This window comes from Cervus canadensis, chromosome 7 (genome assembly GCF_019320065.1).
Source record: "Cervus canadensis isolate Bull #8, Minnesota chromosome 7, ASM1932006v1, whole genome shotgun sequence".
Lineage (NCBI taxonomy): Eukaryota > Metazoa > Chordata > Mammalia > Artiodactyla > Cervidae > Cervus > Cervus canadensis.
Genome location: NC_057392.1, coordinates 21,823,816 through 21,836,577, shown reverse-complemented (window position 1 = coordinate 21,836,577; position 12,762 = coordinate 21,823,816). Strand labels below are relative to the sequence as shown.

At 54.7% G+C, this 12,762-nt stretch overlaps 1 protein-coding gene across 3 annotated transcripts in view; it reads right to left on the bottom strand.

Moving 5' to 3' along the window:
* TRPM2 (transient receptor potential cation channel subfamily M member 2) overlaps positions 1 to 8,417 on the bottom strand; it is a 51,849-nt gene extending 43,432 nt beyond the window's left edge. Inside the window, exons 1-2 of one of the 3 annotated variants that reach the window (XM_043474545.1) lie at positions 8,177 to 8,417; positions 650 to 909 (exon numbers count right to left, since the gene is read on the bottom strand). In XM_043474545.1, coding sequence (XP_043330480.1) covers positions 650 to 823 — 174 coding nt within the window. In that variant the 5' untranslated portion in view covers positions 824 to 909; positions 8,177 to 8,417. Of the gene's footprint in view, positions 1 to 649; positions 910 to 7,512; positions 7,799 to 8,055; positions 8,155 to 8,176 lie in introns of those variants that run through there. The other 2 variants (XM_043474547.1, XM_043474546.1) reach the window with 2 other exon arrangements.
* Between the last annotated feature and the right edge of the window lie 4,345 nt (positions 8,418 to 12,762).

The window sequence follows — 12,762 nt, the reverse complement described above, 5'->3', positions numbered from 1 at the left end:
TATATCAGTGCCATTCCAAAGACCACACCCCATACCTCATCAGGCCCACCCGTGCACCCTGACACCCTTCGGGGTCTTCCTTCAGAGACAGGACACTGAGCCCTCCCCCACCACCTGCCGGAGGCCCTCAGGTGCAGACCCCAGAGGGAGGAGTGAACCTGGGGATCTGCTCCTCCCGGGCCCCTGGGATTTCACAGCCCTTTACAGTTTGTAGGTCAGAGCTGCCTTCCTCAGGAGCAACAGTGTGGTGCAAAGGTGACTGTGAGTATCAGGACACCCGCCCACATCCGAGGGACCAGGCTGAGACGTGAGACACCATCTTCACACCCAACCAGTGGTGTGACATTCAAATGTCCCCAATACAAGCCTGCCTGGGGCTTTCTGTGCAGCCAACCCAGGCCTCAGCTGGTGCCCGGGCCTTCCTTGCTGGATAAAGGATGCAAAGTCATCACACAATGAGGCGGGTGGGTGTAGGGGCTTACCCAGCACTTTCCCAATTGGAACCAGGACAGGAACCAACCCAGCGGCACAGACTTGGGCCCCCCAATGTTCTCTCCAAGTCCCCTCTGCTGGGTTGTGGTCCCCAGAAAAACTAGGGGGTCACTGTGCCCCACCAGGGCCCTGGCAGACCCAGTGACCCCAGACCTACCTTTTCACAGTTGCTGAAGAGGTGCTGCGACCTCCTGTTCCTGCAGAGGCTGGTGCTGCTCCACCGGAGGTTGGGGACCATGGCCAGGTCGGCCACCCTCCTGGGCCGCACCCCAAAGCTGTCTTCCTCCCTGGAGCTGGCCTGATCCCGACGCCTCTTCACCAGTGACTCCATCCTGATGCCCGGCTCAGGTTCCGCAGAACAGGCTTGGTCCTGCTACCTCAAAACAAGCTTCTCTCTGGCTTTCGAAGCCAGGGGACCTGGAAATGAGGTAGGAGGTAGGTGGGCCCCAAGGTGAGCAATTAGACATTTTGAGGAGATTCTCCTTCCAACAATCTCAAGGAAAAATTACCTTCCCAGGAGCAGAGAGGAGCTAAGCTCTGATGGAATAAAACCAAGACAATCTCAGTTTTCATCCTTGAGGTCAAGGAGACTCCCCCCCACCCCTCTGCACAAGAACAGAAATGTTCGGTGGGGGTCCAAAAGGAAGGCGCACTAGTCCATAATATGTCCTGTCAACCTCTCAGAGACCTTTGTGCTGGAATCTGTCTCGGCTAGAAGACGCATGCACACATAGTGGAGGGCCCTGCGTCAGCCCAGATATGGGCAGAAAGTAGGATAATTGGCCAGAGGAAAACAAAGACCCAGAAAATGGCCCCATATAAGTGATCTAAGCTGCCCCAGCTGCACACAATTCTGTGAACCCGACCATGTGTCTATTTGCAAGTAGCCTGTTCTTAATACACACTTTACTTGCCTCACCACTTTTCATCTCTTTGCTGATTTCTTTCTTCAAAATAGCCGAGAACCGAACCACTAGTGACTGACTCTAGCCACTGGTCCCTGGTGGTCTAGTGGTTAGGATTCAGTGCACTCATCATCATAGCCCAGGTTCAATTCCCGGTCAGGGAATGAGATCCCACTTGAAGCTGCCATACCCCAAGACCACCCAAGGTGAGAAGCCAGCCATCGGGGCTGCTACAGTGGGTCGGGGGGATGGGTCAGGTGTTTCCTTCTGTGGGGACCCCCTGTCGTCTGGCTTGCACATTCTTCCGACTGCCCGAGCTCTGGCCTCATCAGGCGTGGGCAGTCTGGAGGCACGTGTATAGCCATGGGGCCCAGGCGCCCATTCATACTCTTGGGTCACTGTGAAGGACCAGAGAAAGAGCAGCGTGCCCACCCGCCCTGTTCCTGTGTACCTGGTGATGCCCGGGAGCCCGAGACCAGGGGAGAAACTGCCCGGTCCTCACACACAGTGCTCATGATGGGGTCCCAGCCTCCTGCTTCCAGACGTGAGTCACTCCTTCTGTTTTCCCAGAAGGAGAAAAGCCCCCACTGCCCGCAGAGCTGGTTTGGGGAGTGGCAGAGACTTGCACTCTGTGACACAGCCCCTCCAAGTAAAACAGATCCTGTTTTCTGAAACCCTTGCTCTGACCTGGTTTCCATCACCAGGGCCTCAGTAAGCAGCATGACTACTTCCCTCAGGTTACGAATGCGAAAATAAATACATGCACGAACTTCCCTGGAGACACGATGCCCACGGTGACATCTCAGGACATCACCCATATCACCCCAGGTGTCATCCAGGGAGGCCCCCACTGCCACCGGCTGCTTCAAGGGTGTGAACAGGGGCAGAGGACAGCTCATGAGGTCTCCCTCCCTCTATCACCCTGAAGCCCTTTCTGGCCACATCACCCTCCCCCACACAAGACAGTCACTGATGGTCACTGATAGTCATTTCTCTCCCATTGTGGGGTCCAGCATACGTGGCCCCAAAATGTGCCTCAGAGACATACTGATTATTTTGAATTAAAAAATTTAAGAAAAACTGACTCTTGGAAAAGACCGTTATGCTGGGAAAGATTGAAGTCAGGAGGAGAAGGGGATGACAGAGGATGAGATGGTTGGATGGCATCACTGACTCAATGGACATGAGTTTGAGCAAGCTCCAGGAGTTGGTGATGGACAGGAAAGCCTGGCGTGTTGCAATCCCTGGTGTCGCAAAGAGTCAGACACGACTGAGCGACTGAACTGAATGAATTTTAAGGATAAGATGTTAGATAGCATCACTGACTCAATGGACATGAACTTGAGCAAAATCCAGGAGATGGTGAAAGACAGGGAAGCCTGGCGTGCTGCAGTCTATGGGGTCGCAAAGGTGAATACTACTTAGCAACTGAACAACAAAAATTCCTTAAGAGACAACCAATGCAAGAGGGCCACTCTTACCCTCCCTTCTGTCTCCTTGGGAGCAGGGCAGAAACCTCTCCTGTGAAAGGTGCACCCTTGCACCCAGAGACAGTAGGGCCCTATCACCAGAGATGCAGACTTGGGGCCAAGAGGCCTGTGTAAACCAACCTCGTGACTTCTTTCATTGACTAAAGCCCAAACTCTTTAGATCCTTCACTCACTGGGTACCCCAAACTTAAGTTTCATTGCCCTGTCAATTCCTCACTAGTGTATTGTTTCTTTTTCTAAACAGTATAAAAGCTGCCTGCTTTGCCCACTTCCTAGGTCCCATTCCTATGGGACCTCCAGGTGCATGAAATTAAATTAGTTTTTTTTTCTCCTGCTGATCTGTCTTGTGTCAGTTTTACTATTATTATCAGTTCAGCCATAAGAACCCAAGGCAGGCAGCAGAGGAAGTTCCCCCTCCCAACACTTTTCATCTAGCTTCAACATGCGGTCACTGTGCTCTGGTGGAGGGGGGTTGGGATTTGTCAGGGCGTGAGACACCTGCCATCACCTGGCCTCCCTGGCCCACCCTCTTCTGGGCCATTCAGTTCAGTGCTGGGCACTTGGGGTACTTGGGGTCGAGCCACTGGCTTGACACAGGGCTCAGGCCACCTCTCACGTCTTTGTCCTCACTCTTCCCCCTGGGCAGCTCCTGCCCCCTCACTCCTAGGCCAGGGTCACTCCCAGACATGCCCATACCTGCGGAGAGGAAGGGAGCCAAACCTTCCTCACGTGGAGGCACCGCGACAACACAGGGCATTGTTTTCAGGAGTGGGTGCTGAGGCTACAAACACCTACAGATGCAAAAGCAGCCTTGGAACTGAGCAACGTGCAGAGCGGAAGAGTTTAGCGGAGTGCTAGAAAAAGCCTCCATCACCACGGACAGACAGAACAAGCGTGGTGCCAGCGCAGGACAGGAGAGCTGTAGGGAGTGCCCCAGCCCCCTTAGAGAAACCTGAGTGGTCACAAGCAGATGTTAGTAGAAAGAGGGACGGGGAAGGCCGCTCTGATGCATCTCAGATGGAAACAGGGGCCGTGTTATTGCAAACTGAAGGAAAGGCAATCGTGTTACAAAGAGGTAAAGAGCTAGGTGAACTGCTTCTGTCCTGGTGTTTTGTGGAAGATAGAACTTGTGAGTGATGAAATTTGACTGAGGAAACAGGTCGGCAAAGTGTCGAAAGTACAGCAAAGCTTCTCTTGAGTACTTACAGGAAAATGCAAGAAGAGAGGAATGACCTAAAGATGGACTTCCAATCATAAAACACTCAGCTTAGAGAGTTGGGAGGTGCTTGGCCTATTGACACAGAAAGGGTTGAGAAAGCTAATTCAGGGAAGAACACAGAGGGTATGGCTGCACTTGCTCGGGACGGAGGTGGGCTGGCCATTTTCATCCAGCAAGGAGATTAGACAGCATCTCAACAGAGTCAACAGAGGCTGGGACTTGCCTCCGTGACAGGGGAAGATGGGCCCCAAGGCACCTCACGGCTCAGGGGGCAGCCCTCCCTGCACAGGCCCAGAAGGAAAGGGCACTCTTAGGACCCGTCACCCTGCCTTCTTTCCCACCTCCCCTTTCAGAATGGGAATGTCCACCCTCTTCCTGGCCTTCCACTCTGTTCTGGAAGCACACAGCTTGTTGCAACCAAGCAGGACCCTACAAGGGGGCCGTCCCAGGGCAGATGTGTTGCCCACATCCTCTGTTGTACATTTGCTGCGTGGTTTTACACATGTGAAAGCCCCACTCCACCAAATGGAAGATGTTAATTACTTGATCATAAGCATGTAGCCCGCAGACCTACTGGAGCCTGAGGACTGATGATGTTAGCCCCTGAGACCCTACCCTGTTGCCATCAAGCAGTGAGAGATCAGAGAGCCGTGCACGAGCTGATCACATACCCTGTGATCACTGCCCCCCTGCCCCAATGGCCTGGATTTTAAAAATGCTTTGCTGAAGCCCTTCAGGGGTTCCAGATTTGGGGGGCACAAACTACCCATCTGTCCTTGTTCAGCCCTGCGGTAAACCTTTCTCGCTCCAACGCCAACGTTTCAGTTCCTTTGGCCTTCCTGTGTGTCTGTCGAGCACATGAACTGGAGCTCAGTGCCACTGACTGGTTCCCCGGGCTCACGGCTGGAGAGGATTATGCCTCAGGGTGAATCCACCTCAGGTCTCCCCACATCTGATTTAGAGGAGACTTTAGAGGAGACTTTAGAGGATGCCGCAGTGAGTTAAGATTTGGGGGCTGTTGGGATGGAGTGAGTGTATTTTGCATGTGGGAAGGACATAATTTGGGGGGGCAGAATGGGATGGTCTGTGTTCCCCTAGAATTCCTATGGGGCATTTAGGAGGTGGTTGGGTCAGGAGGGTGAAGCCTCCATGAATGAGATCAATGCCTTTGTAAAAGAGACCCCCGAGAGCCCCCGGCCCCTTCCTCCATGTGAGAACACAGGAGTCTGCTCCCAAAGTGAGCCTTCACTGACCACACAGTCTTGGACATCCAATCTCCAGAACCACCAACGACACAGTCTTGGATGGCCAGCCTCCAGAACTGTGAGAAATAAATGTCTGTTTATGAGACACCGAACGTGGTCTTTGTATAGCAGCCAGGACGCACTGAGACAAGCAGTGAGTGTGCTGGTCCTGAGGTCCTCGGGAGCCGCCTGGCACACCACTCGTGGCAAAGGGGGCTTACGCCCAAGTGGCCTTTACGGGGCTGCCTGCTATCCTAGTCAGCAGCTTGCGAGGCCTCACAATCAGCTTCTCAGGGGAACAGATCAGCAGGAAATGTTCCGGGTCACAGAAGAGGAAAAGAAGGCTCTGAGAATCTCACAACTGGGCAGCTAATCTGTAAGGGGACCGGGACTCTCCAGGGCTCAGTCCTGCAGCCAGGGTCCCCAACCTCCAGGATCTACTGCCTAATGATCAGAGGGGGAGCAGATGTAATAATAATAGAGACAGAGGGCACAATAAATGTAATGCACTGGAATCATTCCAAAAACATTCCCCCATCCCACTCCGTGGGGAAATTATCTTCCACGAAATCGGTCCCTGGTGCCAAAAGGTCAGGGACCACTGTTGTACGGGACAAGTGACAGAAGGAGAAGCAATAAAGGACTTAGTCTCAAGAAACTCAAGTGTGTTTGCTCAGATTCACAGTTTTCAGATTCGTAGATGTCCATCTCAGCACACTCACTAGAGGCTTGTTCACATCTTCTCAATCCCAGCTGCCAACAGGTCCCTAGGAAACGTGTCAAACACCATTCCTCACACCCACCACTCATCAGACTTTGAAGGGCAAAGCCATGTGTAACCATTCCCATGTCCAGCTGCAGGGGGAGTCTGGCCTGACCCCCCACTTCCTCCCCTCCCCCCACACCCCCCACACCACACCCGGACCCCTGCCCAATAGTCTAGGCCCTGGGAGAGTCCAGAAAACTAGGCTGACAATGAACTTACAACCCCCTACCCCGGCCATCAAACCTTCTCTGGGGTTCTTCCCAGGATCATACCATCAGTTGCTCTCCTCACATATCACCTAAAAGCAAATTTGGCTACCCTGTTTTATAGCAAAAATTCTCCATGAGCAATTAGCAACCTCAGATATGCAGATGATACCACTCTAATGACAGAAACTGAAAAGGAACTAAAGAGCCTCTTGAAGAGGGTGAAAGAGGAGAGTGGAAAAGCTGGCTTAAAATTCAGCTTTCAAAAAGTGATCATGGTACCCAGTCCCATCACTTCATGGCAAATAGAGGGGGAAACAATGGAAACAGTGACAGATTTTGTCTCAGGCTCCAAAATCACTGCAGACAGTGACTGCAGCTACAAAATTAAACACGCTTGCACCTTGGAAGAAAAACTATGACAAACCTAGACAGTGTATTAAAAAGCAGAGATATCACTTTGCCGACAAAGTTCCGTATGGTCAAAGCTGTGGTTTTTCTAGTAGTCGTGAACAGATGTGAGAGTTGGGCCATAAAGAAGGCTGAGTATTGAAGAAATGATGCTTTTGAACTGTGGTGTTGGAGACGACTCTTGAGAGTCCCTTGGACAGCAAGGAGATGAAACCAGTCAATCCTAAAGGAAGTCAATCCTGAATATTCATTGGAAGGACTGATGCTGAAGCTGAAGCTCCAGTACTTAGGCCACCTGATGTGAAGAGCCAACTCATTAGAAAAGACCCTGATGCTGGGAAAGATTGAGGGCAGGAGGAGAAGGGGACAACAGAGGATGAGATGGTTGGATGGCATCACCAACTCAATGGACATGAGTTTGAGAAAGCTCCGGGAGATAGTGAAGGACAGGGAAGCCTGGAGTACTGCAGTCCGTGGGGTCACAAAGAGCTGAACATGATCTAGGGGCTGAACAACAACAATTAGCACAGATAGGTTGAGAAAACTCTAAAAGTAAATGACTTCCAAGAAGAGAGAGAATCTGACCCGGTAGGCCTGAATATAGTAACAACAGGCACACCTACAGATGTGGCCCAGCACAGAACACTGACAAAACGTGAAGCTGCAGCCCTAGAGAGGAGTGAGGGGGCTGACAGGAGCACGGGGTGAATGTTCCCATGGGGACTCACCCAGACAGGGCTCCTCCTGGTACCCCGCCCTCCCCAGCCCAGAAGACTCACCGGTTAACAGATCCACGTGCTGGTCTGGCACAGTGGCTGCCGCCCTGTGTGCGCCCACTCTCCACTCTAACCCTGTAGGGGCTCCCTGCGCTCCTCCTCCAGCATCCTGAAATCCTGGCTGTGACAGCACTTTCAAGATTAAAAATAGCCACACGCGGGTGAGGGCAAAGGAACCGCCAACCACGGAACTGGGCCGAGAGGTCTTGGGGGCGGGGGTCAGAGGAAGAGCCCGAGATAGCTAAGTCCCAGATGTCCCCAAGTCACGACACGGCGCCTCCGGACAGACCGCGCCCAGCCGTGGCGCAGCGCCTGCGCCCCGCGCCGCAGCCCAGCGGACATCCGCACCCGCCAGCCGCCTGCCTGCCGCAGCAGTCCCGCAACCCCGCTGCAGCCCCGCAGCGCAGCCCGAGCCGCGCCCAGCCCTCTGCGCCCCGGCGCACTCACACCTTGGAGCTTGCTGCAGTCTTCCCCGACCCCCAGCTCCCGCCCCCGCGCCAGGACCCAGACCGATGCCTGGGTCTCCGCATCCCTTGGCCCACGCACCCCAGCCTGGGCTCCGACCCTCGTGCTGGCCCGACCCTCCTCCTGGATCCTGGGGCATCCTCCCCTTGATACTCGGCTCCGCAGCGCCTCGGTTCCCTCCACCCCAGGCCGGTGTGCGCACCTGCTGAGAAGGGCCCGCGCTCCCGCGTCACTCGCGCCGTCGCCGACGCCGCCACCGCCGCCGAGCAGGACCGCAGCCCTGGCCCTGCGGGGCCCGCGCAGCGCGCTCCGCGTCACGGCTCCGGAGAGCGCAGTCCGCCCAGTCCCGCACTCCGGACCAAAACCCAGGAGGAGAGACTAGCCTTCTGGAGCGCGGTCCGCCTCCCCAGGTCCCCTCCCAAGAGGCTGGCGCCAAGTGTGAACCCGGAGGAAGCGATTCTCATCAAGTCCTAACCGCAGGGAGGTGGGGCGCAGGACTGAACGGGGTTGTGTCGGACAATGGGGGCCTGGAGACTGGGTGAACCACTTCCCCTACTGGTCTGCTCCTGCCCTAACCCGTCTTCCTAGGGGCCCCAAGCCAGGAGCCCATTCCCTGTAAGGCAGGATCCAAGGCGCCAGGAGGAGCCCCGCACAGGGTTCACCCCAGCAGGTGCTGCCCCAGACCCACAGGTGCCTTATCCCCACCCTGGCTGCATGGCCCTTCCCAGTCCTTCTGGCTGGAGCACAGAGGACTGAATGCTGACTCCTGAAAAACTGATCGAAGCTCTTCCTACAACTCCAAACTCCCTCACCACAAATCTCTCACCCCACAGTGGCGCTCTGCCCTCTCCTTCCTGGCTGCCACCCCGTGCGGCCTCATGATCTAGGGAAGTGAACAGGGTCCTGTGCCTCCTCTGATGGCAGGGCCCGGGGCTGCCAACTGACCCTCATTTCCTCCTCTGGGTGCGTGGATGCAATGTCCAGACTCCTGCCCAGAGCATCCTCCTCTGGAGGGCCGTTTGCCCCATCTGCCTCTGCCTCTCTGCAAAGCTGCCAGGTGCATGGACCAAAGTGCCCCAGGTGCACTGGCCAATGGCTGGCCCCTGTCTCACTCGCCCGCCACCCAGAGGTTTCCAAGCAGCTTGGGGTAAGTGTCAGAACCCATCAGAGCTCCTTGCACAGCACTCGATCATTTTCTCAAGGTACTTTGAAGATGACTGGAGTCTCTCTTCCAAGGTGGTTGGCACCAGCAATGGTGGCTGTTACCCAACAGCTCTCGTCTACAGGGCTGCCCACTGCAGGGCACAGCGCCTCGCCATCATGGCTGGTCCACAGGACTGCAGCTCTGGTCTGCAGGACTTCACACTGCAGGGGCATAGGCGCCAGCCACCGCAGCTGCATCCTCAGATCAGCAGGTGCTCAGCGAGTGGCCATCACAGGAGTTATCCTGCTACACGGATGGCCACAACCCCTAAGAGGCATCTCAGACCCTAGTCAGCCGGTGAAGGAAGTGGAGACCCACACGTGTCCGCAGCTGCTTGTCAGCAGCTCTATCCACACTCTTGCCCAGGGCTCCTTCCCTGATGCCCTCTGGCCCGAGAGTCATCTCACGTCTGAAAGCGTACTAAAGGAAAGTTAATATTTCATGAGATAGCAGTAACTGAAGAGCTGTCGGACAGGGTGGCTTTCGTTTCCATGTATCCCAGGGCCTCCGTGGGAACATCACTTAAGGCTGAGTATCTCATGAACCAGGCTTCTGACAAAACATTTGTGCCCACAGTGTCCCCTCTGGGGCTCCTTCCCTTCTAGAAAACCACATATTTCACAAGCAGGTCATGCTCCATTGGCCAGACACCACTGCAAAAGCAATTATGAAACATCTTTTCCATAAAAATAAGAAGCAGGAACCATAGAGTATAAGATCAGCAAGTACTGATCCTGACTGAGGGGTGTTTCAAGTTCAGATAAAGGAAACACAGGGGAGAGGACTTTGTTCCAGCACAGACATCATGCCAAAGACATAAAGCCCCTTGCTCTTCCAGCCGGAGAAAACCACAGTCACTGAAAAAGAGTGTGATCTGACTAGCATGGCACGCTCTTGTCATGAATAATACATTGAAATAGAGAGGTGAGGCTGTTGGCTCCTTGGAGGAGGAGCTGGGGAGGGTTGGCAAAGGAAGGAGGGGAGAGTATGGGGGCTGGGAGCCCCAGCCCCTAGACAGGCTCTGCCCGTGCTGAGGCTTCATGAGAAGCCTAGAGAGGGACTACAGACTTTTTTATAGGGGGCCAGATGGTAAATCGTTAGGTTTTGCACCTCCGTTTGAACTACTCAACTCTGTCCTTGCAGCCAGAGAGCAGCCATTGGCAAAACACAAGCAGGTAGGTCTGACTGTGTGCCAATAAAACTTTATTTACAAGAACAAGCAGAGGGCCTGGCTATGTGCCAATGAAACTTTATCTAAAAGAACAGGCAGTGGCTGGATCTGGCCTGTGGGCTGTAGGTTGCTGACCCCTGCTCGAGAGAGAGGATGAAGAGTAGTGGGCTTCATGCTAGGGGACAACATTGTTTTCCTTCATTACTTCATTGATGAGGTCAAAAGATGGCCTCCATCCTAGAAACGTCTAATCAGAAAAGACTGCCCATGGAAGTAAGTGGGCATGGTGTGCTGCCCAGGAGGGTAAAGACCGTGGACACCCTAGTGGCTGAGTGCCCTTCCAGAAAGTTCTACCAGATTGCCCATACATTCTTCAGTGACAGTGATGAGAATGGAGGTGGAAATGACCCAGAGAGTCAGGACATGGAATAAAATGAATAAACACAGGCCACTCTTCTCTCTACAAGTCCTTTCTGTGTTCTGCCACAGAGTCCATCCGTCCATCTCAATGGCTTTCTGCACCAGCCAGGGTCACTGTCAGTGGAGGAGGGTAGAAAGGCTCAGTCACTCAGCCTGGGCCCCCCACACGCCACGCATCATGCCAAGTTCCCACATCTGTTTGCAGACTTTGTGATCCAGCATGGAAGGAAATCTTCTCACCCCCAGTGGATGATGAGGGAGCGGTGACTTGGGAACCTGCCAGAGCTGGCATCAAAGGCACCTGCAGACCCTGTATGCTCATCAGTCAGCCAGCCCACAGGCACCTCCTGAAGCCTTACTACAGGAAGACCATGTCTAGGGGCTGGGGCTCCAGGGAGAAGAGCCCAGGCCCGCAGTCCACGGGGAGAACGGCATAAAGCACAAGGGACATGATAAACATTGAGGTCAGCAGGGCAGGAACTGGAGGTCACAGTGTTGGTGGGAATGTAGCTGGGAAGGCCTTTCTCAGCAGGGTGGATAGAGGAAGTGATCCACTTTCTGAGGAAGTGATGGATCACGCCATAACAATCAATGAAAGGCATCTGGATCCAGGGAAGAGCAGGGGCAAAGGCCCTGAAGTGAACTCAAGTCATATGTTTGAGGACCATCAGGAAGTGTGCCAGGGGAGTGTGGCATGAGATGAGGGGAATGGGTGGGGGCCAGATCACAAAGGGCCTTAGGGCTCCTGAAGTGGGTCCTCTAGTCTGATGCAATGTGTGGGACCGATCCTGTGCTGGTGGATCAAACCACAATGAGCCCCAAGACCGTGGTACTGGCTGAGTCCCCGCAGGCAGGAAGCTGAGCCCAGATCCAGAACGTGTCCATCCCGCTGGAGCGCATCACTGCCCAGTCTCTCCGAGGGACAATACCGTGTTCAGCCTCCATCCCAGCCACCATGGCCACACCCTGTCTGACCCACCAGCCAGTACCAGGCTGGCTGAAGAAAGAGACTGATGGTCATCGATGGGCTGTCTACCCGCTGTCCAGCGCCTCGTCCATGGTGGGTGCCCCGCGGCCTCACAGCAGGGTATGAGCATATCCACCTGCCAGCCTACACCTAGCGCCCCTTCCAGACCTCCTTGCCCTGATTCTCCATCTCTCTCCTTTTGGCCTCCCCACCACCACCAGCAGGGTCAGGCCATCCCTACCTGCCTGTGAGCCTATGCACAATCCAACATCGGCACACTGCCCTCCACACAGAGCAGATGGACAGGCACTCCACGTGGCGGCGGGGCCCCTAGACCTCTTGCTCACCTACAGGTCTTGCTGGTGTGCCAAGGTGGCAAGGCTGTTTCCTTTGGTTGTTCCTACCGCTGGTAACCTTGAGACATGAGGGTCGTCACCCCTGGACAAAGATGGGGATCGCTCACTACTGGCTGGAAAAGTGGTGGATTCACAGCTCCCTGATCCCTCTTGGTACCATGTGCACCCACAGCACAGGCAGTGAGCATACACAGAGCCCACCAAGTCGCTCCTGTGAAACTCGGATGTGGGGGCGCTGATGTATATGTGTCAGTGCCACGAGGAATAAGCCATCCTTTCCCTGTGACCCAGGAGTTGGTCTCCTGCCGGCACTCACAAAGGAGTAACAGGCTGACTCACTAGCCTGCTAGAGGGATCAAGGGCTTCCCTGGTGGCTCAGACGGTAAAGAATCTGCCTGCAATGCAGGAGACCAGGTTCAATCCCTGGGTTGGGAAGATTCCCTGGAGAAGGGACTGGCAACCCAGTCCAGTATTCTTGTCTGGAGAATCCCATGGAAAGAGGAGCCTGGGGAAGGTTACAACCCATGGGGTCACAAAGAGTCTGGACTGAGGGACTAACACCTTCAGCGGGATCAAACCAAATCCCAGGCCAGCGCCCTGCTCGAAGTGCTGCCTGTTGCTGGCACTGGCCTTCACGAGTCTTTCGGGACCACCAGAGGGAGACATCCTG